The following is a 19,119-nucleotide window of genomic DNA, read 5'->3' as shown; positions in this document are numbered from 1 at the left end:
CAGTTTCTTAATTTATAACTGAAATACTTGGGTAAGATAGGCAACCTATTACAACTTAATGCAAGGTATTTTAAACTTTTGCTTCTGGATGATTAGCTCTTCAGAATGCTTGAGATAAGATCATGGATTTAATCCCTGGTAATTGCCAAGATTGCATCTGTAACCCTTGCAAATAGTTAGCATTAAAGCTATGCCACTGATTACAAAACTCAGAAAACAAAACCCTCCAAAAGCCTTTATTAGTAGAGAATGTGGCACTATGCACCGTTTCTTTACAAATAAATGAATGAACAAATCAAAACACCCACGAGTTATTTTCAAGGGCCCTTTTTTCATGAAAATTTTTTCATAATACCAAAAGGAGATGGCTCTTTTTTTTAAATTATTTTTTTTTACAATAAAGTGTTCACACACAAGTCTGCCAACTGAAGAAACAAGGAGGTTTTTGAGTGCATATATACATTTATGCTTCCTTTGTTAAAAAGCAAAACCAGAAAACTACTTACATGAAAATGACATTTTAGTGTGACTCTTGTTCCACTGATTTATAGTAGTGCATTTTCAGTAATTGGTTCAGAGTTGTGGTTCTCCTCTCTGGGAACTAGATCTTCTGTCAGCTTTTCTCATCCTTCCAGTCAACTCATTGCCAAACTTACAGCACCAGGGCTTTGTGCTCTAGTTTGCTAGAGAAATAAAATGGGATTTATGACTTGCCCAAAGGTGTTGTGAGGATTAGGTGGACCTGGCTTATGTTTGGTGTCTCAGACATAAACAACACAAATGCTTCAAGATTTTATGCAGGTAATAAGAAAGGATCCTTTCGGTCATGGTGGATGCAGTTTCTATTTGGAATCATCCATACACATTTTTCTCAACCATGTGGCAATGCTCAGTGTGGAAACTCTGCTTCCAAAATGGAGTTAACATTTAAATTAAGACATCCATTATGAATGGGCTTGGTGCTGTGTCAGCTGGGCCTGATGGGATTAATAGTCCTTTGGATAATATGCTGGAATTGATTGGTGCACATGTTAGTTTAAGTAAGAGTTTAGGCTCTGTATCCATTTCCTGTGAGGCACAGTAGAGACATGGCAGAATAAGCTTGCACTGCGTTTTAAAGCTTGTAGGGTAAGAGTCTTCATTCGGGGTCTTTCTTTTCTATCGAATGCACCAGAGTAGGGATGTAGCTAGAAGAAGAATGAGGGAAGTAGGGTGGGAATGGAGAATGTGACTTGGTGCAAAGCTTCAAAAAGCAGTGTGGGGATGGGGCTCTCCATACCTGGACTCTCCTTTCTACTAGATAACTGAGTACAGCTCTTCTAAATTAGAAAATTCTGGCCATGAGTGGATAGAAACTGTGTCCTCTGAGTTACCTGTTTTCCCTAATTTTTCTGTGTACTAGCAAACCCATTTCTTGATTAATCGAGCAAACATTTCAATGGATGGCAGTTACTCTAAAATATTCTGTGTGTCTTGGAGAATGCTGTAGTGCAGCAAAATGAAACAAAAACCGTCTGCTGTGAAGCAGGGTTTATTGATTAGAAGTGGTTTGCTTTGTAATTTAGAGCTGTAGATAACATTAATTATGCCTCAAAGACCACTAATACCTCACTGTTGGGGACTGAATCCTGTCCCCCACAAAAGGCATGTTCAGGTCCTAACTCCTGGACCTGTGGGTGTGAGCCCATTTGTAAATAGAACTTTGAAGATGTTATTAGCTAAGGTGTGCCCAAACTGAAGCAGGGTGGGCCTTATTAATAAGGCTGACGTCCTTATAAAAAGGAAGTTGGGCGCAGAAAGAGAGAAGCCATGGGAAGCAGCCGGAAGCTAGAAGTCAACAGGACTCAGAAGAGGAAGAAGATGCTGCCATATGCATTGCCAGGGAGCTGAAAAACCGAGGACCGCCCGTAGCCAGACCCAGAATGCCCGTCTCTGGGGAGAAAGTATCACTCTGCTGGCACCTCAGTTTTGGTCGTCTTCTAGCCTCAAAAAGGCAAGCCAATAAATTCCCATTGTTGAAGCCAGCCCATTGTAATATAAACACCATGATGCCTCTTGTCCCCTTCCTCCTCCTTTTTGGTGTGTGTGCATGGGTTCGTGTGTGTGTGTGTGTGTGTGTGTGTATACACAGTGTATGCTGGGGTGTTTGTGCATGTTTACGTGTACATATCAGTGTGCATGTGCATTTGGATGTACCTGCATGTGCATGTGCATAGGTGTGTGTATACTCTATGGCATATTCTTTCTCTGGGTATATTTTTGGGGGAGGTCAGGTCTGCTTTAATGATCTGACTAGGCAGGAATGAAGAAAGGGAAATTTGAAATACTAGCTATCAAGGCATGGGAGCGATTGCAAATTTTAACTTTTCTTTCTTTTTTTTTCAAAACTGATTATAGAATATTTATGCAAGTACCTTGGACTCCTTATAATTTCAGTACTGCTAATTTGAATGAATGTGATAATCTGAATGAAGTTTGGACTATAAAAATATCCCCCCAAATGTCAAAACTACATTTAGTGAAAGATAATAAATCATGCTTAGCCTTTTAAGTAGTTATGAAGCTTGCCCTCCTTCCCTCACTTATGCTTATAAAAGGGCTCTTTTCCAACTAAAAATACTAATTATATAGTCCATTACAGTTTACATATATTGTCTCATTTATTATATGCAAACTCATTCCTAGCCATCCAAAATACAGTGGAATATCCTTATATGGCACTGACCTCCATAAAGGAATTCAGATAATGCAGAACTGCCTTGGGTCCTTTTCAGACAAGTAAGTCTACAATATAGATCCCCCTAGGAGAATATCCACGTGCTATTCCATGTCTCATGGGCACTGGTATCCAGGTTCCTGTGCAGTATTAGGGGAGGTACTGCTTTGATAAGTGTTCCTTTTCTCTCCCTTTTTTTATTTTAAAGCTTAATTTAATTTATTTGTTTCTCTCTCCCTCCTTGTTGTTTGCACTTGCTGTCTGCTCTGTTTGTTGTGTGCACGTCTTTTTTTTTTTTTTTAGGAGGCACTGGGAACTGAACGCAGGACCTCCCATGTGGGAGGAAAGTGCTAATCACTTGAGCCACCTCTTCTCCCTGCTTGTTGCGTATCTCATTGTGTTTTCCTCCTTTTATCTTTGTTATGTCATATTGTGTTAACTTGCTGCACCAGCCTGTTGTGTCAGCTGTCTTGCTCATCTTCTTTAGGGCCGAACCTGGGACCTCCCATGTGGTAGGCGGGGGACGCTCAGCTGCCTGAGCCACATCTGCTTCCCTCTTTTTATCTTACACCTTTTAGGTTATTATGTCATTTATAGATTTCCAGCCTCTTTTTGGCGTCTCTTTCTTGTTTATTTCCAGATAGCCTCTGCTTTCTAATTCTGTGGTTCCCAGGAAAGCCAGTGGAGCTGGATGAAGATGGTTCTTGGGGCTGGCTTGCCTGCTGTCCTTCACCAGTGATGGATGATGAAGCAGTTGCTTACACGTGCCATGTGCATGCGCATGGCTCACAGGCATGAACTGTTCCCCTCACAGCTCTGTGAATGGTAGCTGTTCCTGTCATTCCCATTTTACAGATGAGAAAGCTCTCAGAGTCAGAGAGGCTCAGCTTCTCGTACAAAGTTATTGAGATGGTGAGTGGAAAAGCTGGGAGATGAACTGACACCAAAGCCTCTTTTCTTTCTATTCTGCCACAGTTTCATTTCCTCTACATCACTGGTTGTCTTGGAACTACCTTGATAGATTCACTGAAACTGGGAAACGACAATAGAGTCAGAATTCAGTCAAGCAAGTTTTGTCTAAACGGACTCTTTTCTGTTGGCATTTTGCTGCCTGAGAAGGGCATAGATTTCTGATGTGACCTTGTCTTTTGAAACATCATGGAGGAAAGCTGATTAAATTATTGTTCCCATCTGAAAGTAAATCCAGTTTAAATTATCCTCTTTAAAGCACTTAGGTCTCTGTAGCCATATGTAGGCAGGGACACGTGGTTTTCTAGTAATTTCAGAGTTAAAATTTGGACTTTGCTCATTAAGTGTTGATCTATGGGAATATTGAAGGGTAGGCAGCTGGAGTGGGAACAGCAGCACAGAAATGCCTTTGGAAATTAAACATTGTCATGAAAACATTCTTTTGAAGGTAGATTTCCAGGTGCATTGTAAACCAGTCTAGGCTATAATTGAAGTATAAAAGAATGCTTCAAAAGCAGTGTTCTCTTTTTCGGTGATTGTTGTGTTAATCCTGAAATCCTGGTATGAATTAATATAAAGATGAAATTGGATGCATACAGTACCCATTTTAATCATTTAGCATGTTGTTCAAAACTAAACTGGTTGAGGCTTCAAGTCTAAGGGTGAAAACCTCACTCTAATCTATCAAATCCCACCATAATCTGCCAAGGATAGCCACCAGGGGCTCCTGTGGCAGCTGTGAAGAGAGCCTTCCTCTCTCAGAGCTTGATACTGGGAGAGAGATTGGTTGCAGTTCATGTATAATAAAGTGGTAGGGTGGGATGTTTTTAAAAGTACTTCATTACAGCTCAAAAAGACTGAATAAATTTTTTGTTAAAATCTGATGTTCTGTGAAAATACTCTGTAATGCCGAAGCTTCCAACTGCCAGAAGGCTTGATTTTAGGAGGTGAGTAATAAGTTACTTTATAGCAGGTGCAAGGACCGACTTTGCCTTCGCCGGCATGGACCATGTGGGATCAGATCCTGAAGGTTCCAGAAGGCACACAGGAGAGCCAGCCTTCCGAGCTGAGAGTCAGCCCTGCCCCCCCCCAGCAGCACCATCCCTACCCAACACAGCTGCCCCTCGCACCCACAGACCCTAACAGACTCTGCGGTGAATGGACAAACGTGGGCAGACCTGGGCACAGAGCGGCAGTGGGTGTGAACACTGCATCTGGCCACTCATTGTAGATTGCAGGATTATGTGGATAGAGTTTCTTTTAATTTGTCCTACAGTTAGAAAGTGAAAGTTGTTTCCTTGTGCATGGACTGGGGAACCAAAGTTGACACAGGCCCTGGAGCCTGGTTCCCTGTGTGGTCTTGGGATGCTCGTTACAAGCGTGAACTGATGCTATTTTCCCTGTTTCTCTAGACGCACTACTTTGGCCTTTGGTTTCTCAGCAAGAGCCAGCAAGCACGATGGGTGGAGCTGGAGAAACCTCTGAAGAAACATCTGGACAAATTTGCTAATGAGCCTCTGCTTTTCTTTGGAGTCATGTTCTATGTGCCAAATGTGTCATGGCTTCAGCAAGAGGCCACAAGGTAGGTGCTTTTTTTTCCCCTTCCTCTGTTCTATATGAGGGTGTGGACTGAGACCTTGGATAAAGTAGATGAGCCTGTTGATTTAGTTGTGTGGGGGAGGTGGGGGGAAACCGGGGGGCAAGGGTGAGGTGCTCGGGGATTGCTTTAGCAGTTGCTTCGAAGCTTTAGAATTTTTGCTTGAATCGGTGTCGCTAACTCTAGTGTTTCGCTGTAATGAGGGTGATCCTGAGCCAGAGAATTTTGTGTTTAGCTGCAGAGTAGTGTTAATTGGAGACTGGGTAAAATAAATATATGAGAATTTAATAAGTTGACCACCTAAGAGTGTTTTGTCCACCCGTCCTTCTTAAATTCTCCACATAAAATGTTCCATCTGACTTTTGGTTTGAGGATTGGGAAAGTACCTAAAGGTGGGACTGGAGTAACGGAGAAAAATGTTGAGAGGGCAAGAGTTTTGACTGTACTTGGAAATAAGAGGAGACAGGAAGCAAGACGTTCTAGAGGAGACGTGGGTGTCAATCCCATGCTCCTGCTTATTGGCTATTTCATTTTGGAGAAATCACCTGCCATCTTTGAAATATTTCCTCATCTCATCTGTGAAGTGAGGGGCTTGTATAAGGTGCTGGGTTCTGATAGTCTGTGATTCTAGGGATGATACAAGTGCATTTTTTATGTTAGTGCAATTCACTTATCACTTATCAGTATGTGTTTTCTATTAAAAACCAGGAGGATCTCCCCTCAAATGGGATATTTCTAGTAATAAAGGAAATTTGCCATCTACTTTTTGCTTTTTTTCTGATCATGATAGAGAGTGTGCTTGGAAGCAGTGCTAGTGACATGTTCAAAGAAGAAATGATTGTCTGCTTGATTCTCACTTGGGTAGTTTTTCAGATTTTGCATTTCTGAAATAATGATGTAGTTGAACTTCTTATAAATATTTTAAGGTGATAGTTCCTGTTTTTTTTACTTACCAGAAGCTAATATTAAATCTATGGTGTGTCTTAAAAAGAGGTCATAGATTAGCGTGCAGTTTGACTTGAGAACCTGTGTGTTCAGTTTTCATATGACATTTGTTTAAAGTAACTAGTTATATACAATCTTGCACTGATTTCGAGGTATTTCATTGACGTGTAAGTCCCTTCCTCTAAAAGAAATTAACTCCTTGAAAAGGGACAATTTCTGCTCGTTTTTGAATCTTCCTTGAGTACGTTACACAGTGTTAGGAACACAGTAATAGTTTAATAAATACTTGCTAAATCTTGGCTCTCAGACCATTAAATGTAAGGCAATGAATGACGAAGATGAAACACAGACCATAAATTTAGTGCATGTTAGACAAAGTTCAGTCTATAAGAAAAATGAAGTGTTATTCCAGGTGTATTTATTAGAAAAAAATATCAAGAATGTACTGGAACTTTAAAAGAAATAGGAGTTTCTGAAACCAAGAAGCAGGTTTAATTAGAAAAAAATTTTTTGTTTTAAAGATACATACACATAAAAATTCACCCTCCACCAACAAAAATTGCTCCCCCCCCCCCCAAATCTTAGTCCTTATGGTAGACGTACAAGTTCAAATCATGGAAGATCTATGGGACAGACTTCTTGAGCTGGAGTTTTGTGTCTGGTTTTGTATACCATCATTTAGGAGGATCGTTGTCAAACTATACACGGCTATAGTCTAAACAGTTTGTGATCTGGAAGCCAAGACCAGACACTTTGCCAGATCTGTTGTTGAGGGAGAGCAGTTAAAATGGTGAGGGACTCTGAGGCTGTGCTTTAGGCAGTCAAAGAGGTTGTTTAAGCTCAGAAAAATGAAGACTTGCATGGGCACATGAGCTGCCTTCCACACTTTGAAGACTCTTTTGGGGCAGGAGAATTTTGTGCTAGCTCTGGAGCACACAATTAGGACCAATAATAAGTGAAGTTAAAGGAGTTGTAAGACTTTGGCTCTTTGGGCTCAACCTTAAGGACACAGTGTCCAATAATTAAAGCCGTAGAAAAATGGAACAAAGAGACTTCTAAGGTGAGGGTCCCCGCCTCTTGACGGGTGGCAGCAGAGACTACATAGCTTGTACGGTGTCTTGTAGAGGAGACCAGCACGTGGGGTGGAGCCTCCTACATCATGATCACCTGGATCATTTATCCTGTGTTTGGATTTGGCGACTGAATCAGAGGTCTGGGCTGGAAGCTTGAGAGCCGGGGCTCTGTAGAATGTGTTGTTGATGAGAAACAGCGTTTCTCAGGTGGTTCTGGTGGTCATCCAGACCTGGGGATCGATGACTTAGTTAACTCTAAAACGCTTCACAATTTTAGATTTTACAGGTAACTAAACTTCAAGCTGTATTATTTGGCTGTCAGTGTTTACATTCATAAGCTGAAACGGTTAAGTGTTTTAATCTCAAAAATTGAGATATGGAGTAAGAAATTTCGGTGGTGGTGGTGGTGACTGGAGGTAGAGGTTAGGCAAGACTTTCCCCCTTTCTCTTTAGATGTCTTTTTGCCCAGTTAGCCTAGTGCATTTAGGATGAAGCTGAAGGAGGCAGAAGTGCTTTCTAACCGGGAATTTGAAGTGAGCTCTGCTACTGTCATTTGATCAGAAAAACTAACTCAACCAAAATGATTTAAAGTGCCAAAAAACATTTTTATTTTTGGACTTAAACATAGGAGAAGTAACTGTGGATTTCAGGTGTGACTTTCCCTTTATGGGAAAGGGTATTTAAAAGAAGGAGGTTAGGTTAGCATGAGGAGTTGTGTTGTTTTTGAGCACTGCAGGAATCTTTGTTGCCCCCACGGGGCCTCCACGCTGGAATGTGCCAGAGGGTATTAGAGCAAGTCAAAGTTGTAAGCAGGGAAGATGGAGAAATAGAAAAGTGTTGTAAGTAAAGAAAGAAAATTGATAGAAGAAAAAGAAAAGGGAATTCGATATGCTTGGGAAGGTTGTGTGTCACCACCAGTGGCCCTGGGTATGGTTCAGCGAAACGTGCCATGGAGTGGAGGCACATGGATGGACTAGGTATAAAACAGAGCTGGTTTGGGCAGAGGAACATTTTTAAATGCTCAGGGTTTCTGGGTCTGGGGTCAGCGGCATATAGACGGTGAAGGGTGCTACTGACGGCCTCGAGGATCCTTTGGGAATCAGAGCCTTCCTGGGAGGCTTCAGAAGCCTCTGGGGTCTGAGCTGAATATTGACGCTGTGCACGGGGCAGAGCAGCCAAGGAGAAGCGGTGGTGGGGCCAGGATTCTAGAGGGCTGTTGGACAGAAGGCCGCGAGCAGCGCCCCCCGGGCACGGAGTCATCCTGCTCTTACCCAAGTTACCAGGCAGCTCAGGTGGAGCTGGGTCTTGGCATCTCTGCGAACACCTGGGATCCACAGTGTCTGTCATGGAACAGTTTAGTCTTTGTGATGCCCTGTAGAGTAAGATATTTGCATAGATTAGAAATAGAAATCTGCCTTTCATTTGTGGCAGTCCATTGGAGGAGGCTGCCATTCAACCATCTGTGCTTAAAAAATAAGCCTTTGTCTGGAGCCACCCAAACTTGTTTTCACCCAACACGTTTGCAATGGCTTGGCTACTTCATTTCGAGAGTACAGCAGGTTCTAAAGCGTTAGTCAGGACCAGTCATTTCTTGTCTCTGGGTAAGATCAAAGTGTCTAGAAGCAAAACTCTGTTTTTGTTTGTTTCTTTCTTTGTGAACCGTGTATATCCAGACTCATAGGAGTAAAAGGAAGGTACCATTTACTAGGCATTTATTTCATTTCTTGCCCTCAGACAATCCCACCCTTGAAAATTTGCAGGTTCATAGAGTGTTCTGAACAACACAACACAAATGTGAGAAGGATGTTGATTTGCAAACTGTTTTAATAAGTTCATAGACTTTTATAAAATTACCAGGTCTAGATTTATTTTTTCAAAATAGAAAATTGGGATGACGTTAATTTTGTCAGACCAAGTCTCATTCCTGCTCAATATGACTTTTGAGGAACAAATCTCTTCATAAGTGGGGGAAACCTGCCATGTTACTATGATTGAATTGGGGAAGAAATGGGAATTCAGGCCCTACCTTTAGGTGAAAATGAATGAGAAGACAGAAGATAACAAAAAGAATGCACCCAGGAGTACAAATAAAAGAAAAAAATCCCTTGATAGTAAGTGTGAGAAAACTGCTGAAAAGAAAGACCCAATAGTGGAGAGAAGGGAGGTGACTCATGAAACCATAGGAATGACAGAGGTTAAAAACCACTGAGCTTTGTTAATGTATCTCCAAAATGTGCGATGCATTGCCTTGGGGCTTAAAAAGTTAGTTTTCCCCCTTTGGTTGAAATGACTCAAGAGATGGGACTACCATCATTTTTTTATTTTCCATTTTGCTTTCCCCCTCAGATTTCTTTCTGCCAGCTTTTCTTTTCAGCAGAGGGACTCTTCTTGCTTGCAGTTCATCTTCCCCTATTAATGTTCTCTTCCTGACTCAAAGGAAAGATTTTTGTAATGTGTTTTAATGATTTGCATAGCAACTGGCTCCTTATAAACACATGGTTTTCAGATTTTTCTGGACACAGAAAGAAAGAAAAAAAGGTTTGTAAGAGGTGGAGAAATTTTTAGTCAAACAGAAGGATACTTAATAATAGCAAGGGAAGTCTAGAAACTGCTGGCCGAGACCACTGCTTTTAGTTTAGACTTGGTATTTTTCCAAGTCGTCCGCAAGTGAAGAAGTCCCTCCTCAGGTTTTGTTCTTTTCCCCCCTCCCTGTTCTAAGGAGAAAACTTTAAAAAAAAACAAAACTAATTTTTGCAGAGTGCATTTAGGGTTCAAAGCTTAGGTTGCTGGGTGCATGCTTGGTTTCTAAAATGTTTTAATTCCAGGGCACTTGTTTGCCTTGGCATTACTCACTGCTGTGTGACCTGTTTGCACAGTGCCAAGGAACTTCTGATTGTCCTAATGGGGTCAAATAGCATTTCCTCCTCCTCCAGGACCTGCCTGTAGCTTGCTGCCCGGCCTGCTGGCGATGAGTCCAGTGCAGAAGCACAGTAGTGTAGCTGTGTCAGCCAGCTCTGCTGCCCACTTGCCAAGGAAAGTCTTAGTGTACCACTGCACATCTGGAGGAGACATCAGGCCTCGGGACTTGTTCCGAGCACCCTCTGTCTAATCGGCGCTGCCTCTGTTTTCAACTGCAGCTGTTTCCACCCTTGTCAGCCTCTGGGGCCTCCCCTCCTTTTAGAATCAGCATTCTGTACCTTCCCCGACTCCTCCCAAGTACTGGCCTTTGTGGCTATTTCCTAGTCTAGTGTAAAGTAAGACTGCCCAACAGTTATTCCAGAATGCTTTAATCTCTCTACGGGCTTGTCCAGCATGATAAACGTAGCTCCTATCTGGAAAGAACGGACCAGGCAAAATTGCCTCACCAACCGGGAATCAGTGCCTGTATTTCAAACTGTGCAGTTAGGTACCATGAAGAGGATATGTGCATGATGGTGAGTGACAAGGGAGTTAGTTTACTACATGTTTAGACAATGACGGGCCTTTCTTCCAGCTGGACATTTGGGCGCATTGGCTTACTGATGGCAAAGCCTGATGATGTGAGGCCCTACAGCCCCGTAAGGGCCCTCATGGTGCATTGTTTCGTTGTAAACTAGATTTAAGGAAGTAGTTCCAGAGGCTTTACAGAAGGTTTCTTCACCTTTCCTTTCTTGTAAATACCAGTGCTTTTCCCCCTTGGACTCTTGATATCCGCCTTGTGTGCTGTTGAAAACAAGTCAGTGTTCATCCAGTGTTTAAAGTGTCTCTTTTAAAAGCTCTAGTTAAGGTAATGTTTCCATTCCCTTCTATAACACCCTCTATTTTGTTCCTGGTACTTTTATTATTTGGAAATATCATTTGAGTGGATATTTAAAGTTTGCCCATGAGCTGGAAAATAGGGACTCCTGTCAGATTCAGTATAAACTTCCCATGGATACCATAATTATTGCTGAGAAGGGCAAATCTTCCTCCTGACCACCTCCAGCTGGTGAATGGGAACTTGCTCTCTCTCTTTCGATTATTGAGAACAGAATTGTTTCTGCCAGATATTTTCAGATGCTGTTGATCCTGGGATCTAATCTTAAGCCTTATTCTGTGCAGTTAGTGTAATATACAAGGAAGTAAGCAATGGAGATGACTTTCTGTAACAAGTAAAATCAACTGGTTGATTGAAATGTTGCTGGTGCATTTTTTTTTCCATTTCAAACTTTATTAATGTTCAACATTTTGCTGGTCAGTAGGAGAGGAAGAGTGAACAACCAGCAGGTCTCAACAGCTGTCCTCCCGCCATTCTCCAAACACTTACCGAAGAGCTGGATTTGCAAACAGCTTTTGCTTCATCTCCATATCATTGATGAGACTTAATGTGAGCTGGTCCTTAAAGCTTAGATGGCTGACCCTGTTTGTTTCTGGATGAAGGCTGTCTCACTGCTTTGGTGGAATCCAGGGTGCCTGCCAGATGTTTCTCAGCCCCGGGCCAGCTTCACGGGTGTGCGAGCTGTGCACCATGCGTGCAGGGACCCCGTGCTGCCACCCGGATGCTCCACTGTCACTGCCGTGAAATTCTTAATTATTTTTAAACAAGGGATCCACATTTTCATTTTGCACTGGGCCTTGCAAATTATGTAGCGACCCTGCTGCCCTGGACAGCCTCCTGCTTTCCCACTCCCATGTATGTGCATGTACCTCAGCTTTGTTCCATGCTTACCTTGTGATTGTTTTTAGGTGTGAGTCAGTCTGAGTCTGCTGGTAAGGGTATGAGCAAAGAAAAAAAGCGAATAAAACCCCCAGGGCAATAAAAATAAAATTTTCACAGTCTATACAAATATGAGAAGAGACATGTGGCCCATTTAACCGCTTCTACTCCTGGATCTCACGTACTGGAAAATCCTTGCACAGACCGGGGCATTGTTATAAAAGCAATGTAATTTCCTTTAGGGAAGCTGATAGGTTTGTTTCTCTCAGTCCTCACATAGGATTTCCTCATGTTTTACTTGGAGAAGATGACTCTGTAAAGTTTGCACTTTTATTAATTCAAGAGTACACATTAGTGCCTGCTTCATCATACGTCTTCCAAATGCATGGAGGAACTTCCTGTGTTTTGTTTATTTTTATGTGTGTTTTTGGCTCCCAAACTCCCACCGCCTTATGAAAAAGGTACAGTAGAGGAATACAGGCATCCCACTGCCACTAGAACCAGGTGAGGTCTAGATAAAAAGGAAGTTATTCCTTGAAAATAATCAGGGTGTGTCTCCAATATTCTCTCCCTTTAAGAGAGAGAAAACATATTAAATCGTATTTTTTAGTAATACTACTTGATGTAATTTATTATTCATTGAAGGTCACCTGTAAAGAAGAGAAATATCCGTTTCAAAAAGAAATAAATTAGAAGCATCATTCATATTTCAAAAGGAGTCTTCATGTAATGTTAGGGTTCTTTAATGCATCTGATTTGTACCCTTTATAAAGCAAGATATACTTATATATGCTGGTTTAGCCATTAGTAAATCAAAATGTACAGAAAAAAATAGGTGAAGATAGTGTACCTTAAACCTTTGCCTTTAAAATGTTAACATTATTGAATACTTTATATGTCTAATGTGTGATGATGACTAGTATTTGATGATCTATTCTGAACTTCTCAAGAGCAAACAATATATTTCTGTTGAGCTGTTTTGAAAATAACTTAATTTCTTACACAAGGGTATATAGATTTTTGTCCTCCTCTTATTCCTTGATTTGCAAAGATAGATTCGTTCATTCATTCACTTGTTCGTTGATTCCAAATGGTTCTTTTTGAGTGTTACATTGCAAGAAACTATGAAAGATTCAGCTTTCAACCTATAAAATAAAGATTTGTAATAACATGACTTAATGTTTAAAAATATTTGTATTTTAAACGCCAAGTAGAACATGATTATGATCCTCACACTGTAGTGCTCATTCTGAACTGAAGGTGGAAAAAGGGGGAAGGACATACAGAAGCTATGGGAAGAGGTGTTTTGTCATGTCCAATCATGTAGCCTATGCTTTATGAATTTTTTAAAGACTCAACTTCCTTATGAAAGGGGTCTTAGGGTTTGTAGAGGTATCATTGTAATGGTTGGGATGTGCATGGTGTGCTAATTTCAGTAGTGAATTTTTAAAACATCTTGTTAAGGGGAACAGGCAATAGGTATTTTGGAATTCTTTGCTCTCCTTTTTTCCCTAGAATCTCAGTGTTGGGACATTGTTGGGATGGTTGGGTGGGGAGGGAAGAGGAAAGTGACAGATGCACTGTCATCACATTTTAAAGAGTCTTCTGTGCTTTATGGTCACCGTAGATATTGTTTGCCTTGAATATAAGACCTCTGAACCTCCCAGTCTGAGGATATCATAGTTCTTTGAGGTTGTGGTGAATGTAGTTTGTACTTATCCTATCACATAATAATAATAATAATTAATAATAATGGTTGCATCTAACAACTATGTACCAAATACTATGCCGAATGTTTTAAATACATTATCTTTTTCAGTTCTCACTAGAACCCCATGAAGTGGGTATTATTTCCTGAAAATGGAGGGTTTTTTGTTTTGTTTTTGTTTTTGTTTTTTGTTTCGGTTTATTCTAAAAGAAATTTTATTATTATCAAGTGGGCGGTTATGTCAGCCATCATTTAAATACCAGAGAAATACATCCCTCCACCTGCATCTCCCCTTCCCAGCCCTGGCTGGGAAGTAACAGGGAATTTAGTTTCTACTGAAGCCTCAGCAAAAAAATCCAGGTGGCTGAAGTACCTGTAAAATCAGAGATGATAAATGTTACCATGAGGGCTGAATCTGGTTTATAGGTAGGTTTTCTTTGAGAATTTAATTTGGAGGCCTTCAGGACAGGCATGTGCTCTGCAGCTTGCCTTGGTCACCTGCCAGTCCTTGCGGTGGTACATTTGGCCATATTTCCTCTTTTATGTGAGCTGTGTGATCCTGCAGGCATTTAAGTTACGACATCTTATGCTTGCATTTTCTAAAATACCCAGTGCTTCTCAATACTTGCATCAACTGCTGATTTTATGCCCCTCAGCTGTTAGCCGTTTTCATATTTCAGCAGCTGCCTACAAGACTGTAGACTGCAGAGCTAGGTGTAGGTGTAGACTTTCCTTCAATTCTTGTTTGAAAAACTTGTTTCTGTGTAAGGGTCACTCCATGGTGCTATTTACATGTCCCCATACTTTCTTTTGTGGAAATGTGGCTCCAGTTTGTCAGATTACCTCTCTTTATTGCTTCTAGTACCTTCCTCATTTCTGATTTCTCATAAAGTTTCCATCCATAAAAAGGGTCCTGAGCATCTTGTAGACCAAAGAATTCACTTGGATCTTTCACAAACCAACGTAGTCTATTTGAGAAGAGACAGTTCGTGGAAGAGTTTTTCTATCAAGAAAGATAAGTTTACCAGAAGCGTAGAGTTTTATATCAATGTATATATATTTATATATATATATATGAAACCCTATAGATTTTACAGATGAAGAAATTGAGAACAGAGAGATAAGGGGCTTTGCCTCTAGGCACACAGCTGATCGTGGCGGAAGCCTAGCTTTTAAGGCAATACTGAAATGGTTTTGGGAACCAAGCACCCAGTCATGGGAAGAGCCTTGGATAGAATTTATTTTAACTTTCAAAAAGCCTTTGACAATCCTCCCCTCTCCTGCCCTGTCACAGCTAAGACACTGGAATGGGAAGGGATGAGTTGTGTCAAAGAAAAGGAAGTCGTTTAGACAGAGGAGACAAAGGGTAGGAGAAACAAGCCCTTCTTTGAGTGGAGTCATTTAAAACAGTGAGCATAATGAAAAGACTGGAGCTAAGGCGAGTTTTATTTAACATTTTTATCAGTGATCTCCAGCCATGGGCAAATAGTGAAAGTGCCAAACTTTCGGATGACAGTCCTTCAGAAGAGTGGAAAATTAAGACCTTGGAAATAAACAGTAGAAAGGTGTCAGCAAGTGTCGAGTTACCAGGTGTGACTATGAAATAATGACACCGCTTTAGGAGGACTCACAGCATCATAGCGGGGCATGTTGCAACGTGTTCCAGTGACAGAACCCTCCTTTAAGGTCAGCACATCAGCCTTGGGCTTGCAGCTGGGGTGAGCGAGTAGACATTTCGCCTGCCATTTTCTGCCAGCGTAAAAACGAGTTCCCGTTATTCAGAGAAAATCCCAGCGTATTTCACGCGAGTCCAAGTGAAATGCAAGTCCAGACATGCAAAGTCCAGACTTTCATAGGTATTCAAGGAGATGAACTAATGTTAGAAACAAATGTTTTGAAGACTGGAAAGATATTTACAGGGACGGAAGTGAGAAACCCACGGGGCGAAGGAAGCTTGAAAAGGTCAACAATTTGGATCCTTGATATAAAGGATCAACTGTGCAAAGGACTTTGGAGGATACTGATGGGAAATTTGAATGCAAGTTATGTCCCTGCCAGAGTTGTGCTGTATATTTTGCATGATGGATGGAATCATCAGAGAACTGACAGTTGGTTTAAGCTTCAAGGGAAAGACTAGCTGGAAATGAAATGTCGTACAAAAACGAAACTCGCTGTTGTAGAACGAGCACAAACTAGGAGTGGGAAAGCCTACCTCTCGGGTACTTGTTTGGTGGTCATTCTCCTTACTCTCCCATGCCTGACCCCTGTATTTATGATCAGAAGATGATACTGGCGTAGCTGTGGCGGGGATTAATTCAGAAAGCACCTTTTCACTGTGTTCAGCACTTAGTAACACAGTAAGTATTCAAAAAATGTTTATTTTTTTAAGTAAAGAAGGTAAAGTAGAAGGCGGCGGGAATCTGCTGCAGCCCTCCGGGAGCTGCTGTGCAGGTTCTCACCCGGCAAGCGTGCCGGGAAGACGTGGGGAAGAGGGTTCCAGGAAAGCAGTTAACCCAACCAAGTGGAGGCATTGCAGTGCCGTCACGAGGCTTAGGAGGTAACTGGGGATTCGGAAAGCCCGAATCATTATATAAACCTGGGTTGAGTCAAAACTCCACTACGGGCCTATTTGGCATTAACTTCTGTGTTCCAAAAATCAAGATCACCCTCAAAAGAGAAAGAAAAAAACCTTTTTATTATGGAAGATAACCTCAAATTGGTTCCGTCTCTAGGGCATTTCCTCAAAGCAGAATTGCAAAAATATAATCGAAGCAGAAATTGTCTTGTTATCATAAACATGTCTATCTCGAGGAGGCTCCCCGTCGCCATCCCCCAGGCCTGTCCAAGGTTGCAGATCCCCTCTGGGCAGGCTGCGATGATCTGGAGCGTGCGAGGAAACGGGTCGAGGTGGGCTTCACCTGGTGAGAGCAGCTGCTCAGGTGAGGCCAGGTAGGCTACAGCAGGAGGGGCCAGGCTGGCGGGTGCTACCCTTGCAGTGTTGTAACTCAAAGAGGAGATACAATCTGCGGAAGAGAAACAGATTCCACTTAAGGATCATTTAAGGAGATGAAGGGCTCTTGGTGAAGGGCGATTCTTACAAAACTAAATTAAGAAAAACGGGGGTCCGCGGGTTCTTCAAGTGTGTGGCCCTTAGGCTGCCTGCAGCAGACTTGCCGGTGGTATTTTTTAGAGCTGCAGATTTTTGTTACCACTCCTAACTTCCTGAACCAAAGTCTGTTTTTAATTCATGCCGCAGGTGGTTTTTACACTCATTTTTAACTTCTGCTGAATGAGGCAATCCTATCCCGATGTCCTTTTGGTTACAGCTGGTGTTTTATGTTACCGAATCTAGTGTTAGAGATCCTGACAGTGCGTTTGGGGGAACTGGGAAGGGATTAAAGAGCTGCAAAGTTTGAAACATCTGGTTTAGGCTGAGGAACTTTAAAGGATGGTTGGTGTGTTAAGAAAGATGCATGGGTATTGTGGATAGGCTCATATGAATTAATGAATGAGCAAAATGGGAAACCCATGGTTCTGCAGGAATTTTGGACAATTTCAGAATATAACATTTTAGCCTCCTAGTTAGTTAAATTTCTGAAATGTATACATGCAAACAAGAAATAATTAGAATTTAGCATTATGTATACCCTTGGTAACTAGTCTGGGAAGCGGACTTGGCCCAGTGTTTAGGGCATCTGTCTACCACATGGGAGGTCTGTGGTTCAAACCCCAGGCCTTCTTGACCCATGTGGAGCTGACCCATGTGCAGTGCTGATGTGTGCAAGGAGTGCCGTGCCACGCAGGGGTGTCCCCATGTAGGGGAGCCCCATGCACAGGTAGTGCGCCCCGTAAGGAGAGCCGCCCAGCGCCAAAGAAAGGGCAGCCTGCCCAGTAATGGCGCCACACACATGGAGAGCTGACACAACAAGAAGACGCAACAAAAAGAAACACAGATTCCTGTGCCGCTGACAACAGAAGTGGACAAAGAAGAACATGCAGCAAATAGACACAGAGAACAGACAACTGGGATGGGGGTGGGGGGTGGGGAAGAGGAGAGAAAATTTTAAAAAATAAATATAAAAATAACTGGTCTGAATTGATACTGTAGGACCCTAAAACCTTCATTGAAACTTGTTATACTGACTGTTCCCCCAAGCTTTGATATTGTAGCTTTGATTTTTATTTAAAAATGAGAATTTTACAAAACTGAGAATTCTGCATACAGATTTCAATAGATCCTCTTGCCATTCTGATTGTTGACTTCTATTGCATTTAGGCAAATGTAAGGTGAAGCAACAGGGAAATTGAGAAACAATAAAATCATTTCAGACAGATAAAACTCTAAATATGTGAAGACATTAAAGTTCCTTTTCCTGATCTTTTTTTTTTTTTTAAGACATTGTTTTCTACACTGGCTCATAAAATCCTTGATCCAGCTCCCCATGAGAAGCACAATGTATTTAAGTACAAAATTTTTAAAAGTAGACGCCTTGGTCCTGGATAGCAATCTTAATTTCCCTGACAAATTTCTGAGACCGCAGTCTTGATTTCCTGCTCTCTCTTTAATGCATTTGTTCAATATTGAATACCAGACGGCTGTGCACTGGGAGGAGAGCACGAGACTCTCCTTTTGTGAAGGAGCACTCCTCGGCAGCCCCTCTGCCTTTTGGGTTAGCTTCTTGCCTCAGACTCCTGGGGGTGTGTGATGCAGCTGCCGTTTGTCGAGCACCTGCATCCTGGCCTCCTAGTGCTCTGTATCCAGTCACTGCTCGCAGCAACCAGAAGGGTAGACAGTGAACAACTTTTACCGCCTACTGCCTTCTCTTGGACCTTAACTATATCCTTTCCCAAAGCCCCTTTGGAAGCGGCTCTGTGAGTCTTTTGCTGTCTCAAATTGAATAGCGCTGCCGGGGCTTTCCTTCCTTATATCAGTTGTCACACCAGCACCCACTTTGCTCTAACCTCCCCTACTGCCTCGTGATATTTCTACTTGGAGACATGCTGTCCCTTTGCAACTTAACTGTACCAATCATCTTTAAAAAACAACAACACTTTTTATTGGAATATAACACTTGCAAAGAAGTGTAAAACTCCGATTAGTATAAAGCTCAGTGAATCTTCATAGAGTGAACACCCCAAGTAATCAGTCCTTGGATCAAGAGTCAGGACCTCACCTGCACCCCAGAACCCCAGAACCCCTGCCTCGTTCTCCCTCTCAGTCACCATCCCTCAGGGATAACCACTATCCAGACTTCTAAAACCATAGGTTAGTTTTGCTTTTATCTTTTTAATTTTTTGGAAAAAATTTTTGATATGGTATGTGCTCCTTTGTACCTGGCTTCTTTGACTGTTCTATTTAGAGTCATCTGTACTCTGATGTGTAGTAGAGATTGTTGGTTTTCGTTGCTGCACTGTAGTCCCTCATTTGGAGTTCCC

At 41.8% G+C, this 19,119-nt stretch overlaps 1 protein-coding gene across 1 annotated transcript in view; it reads left to right on the top strand.

Moving 5' to 3' along the window:
- The window catches only part of PTPN14 (protein tyrosine phosphatase non-receptor type 14), a 169,493-nt gene that overhangs the window by 77,344 nt on the left and 73,030 nt on the right, over positions 1-19,119 (top strand). Inside the window, exon 3 of the mRNA XM_004470998.4 lies at positions 5,098-5,267. Within this exon, the coding sequence (XP_004471055.1) occupies positions 5,098-5,267 (170 nt within the window). The remainder of the gene's footprint in view (positions 1-5,097; positions 5,268-19,119) is intronic.

This window comes from Dasypus novemcinctus, chromosome 13, assembly GCF_030445035.2.
Source record: "Dasypus novemcinctus isolate mDasNov1 chromosome 13, mDasNov1.1.hap2, whole genome shotgun sequence".
In the NCBI taxonomy this organism is placed as follows: Eukaryota; Metazoa; Chordata; class Mammalia; order Cingulata; family Dasypodidae; genus Dasypus; species Dasypus novemcinctus.
This window is presented reverse-complemented; position numbering and strand designations above follow the sequence as displayed.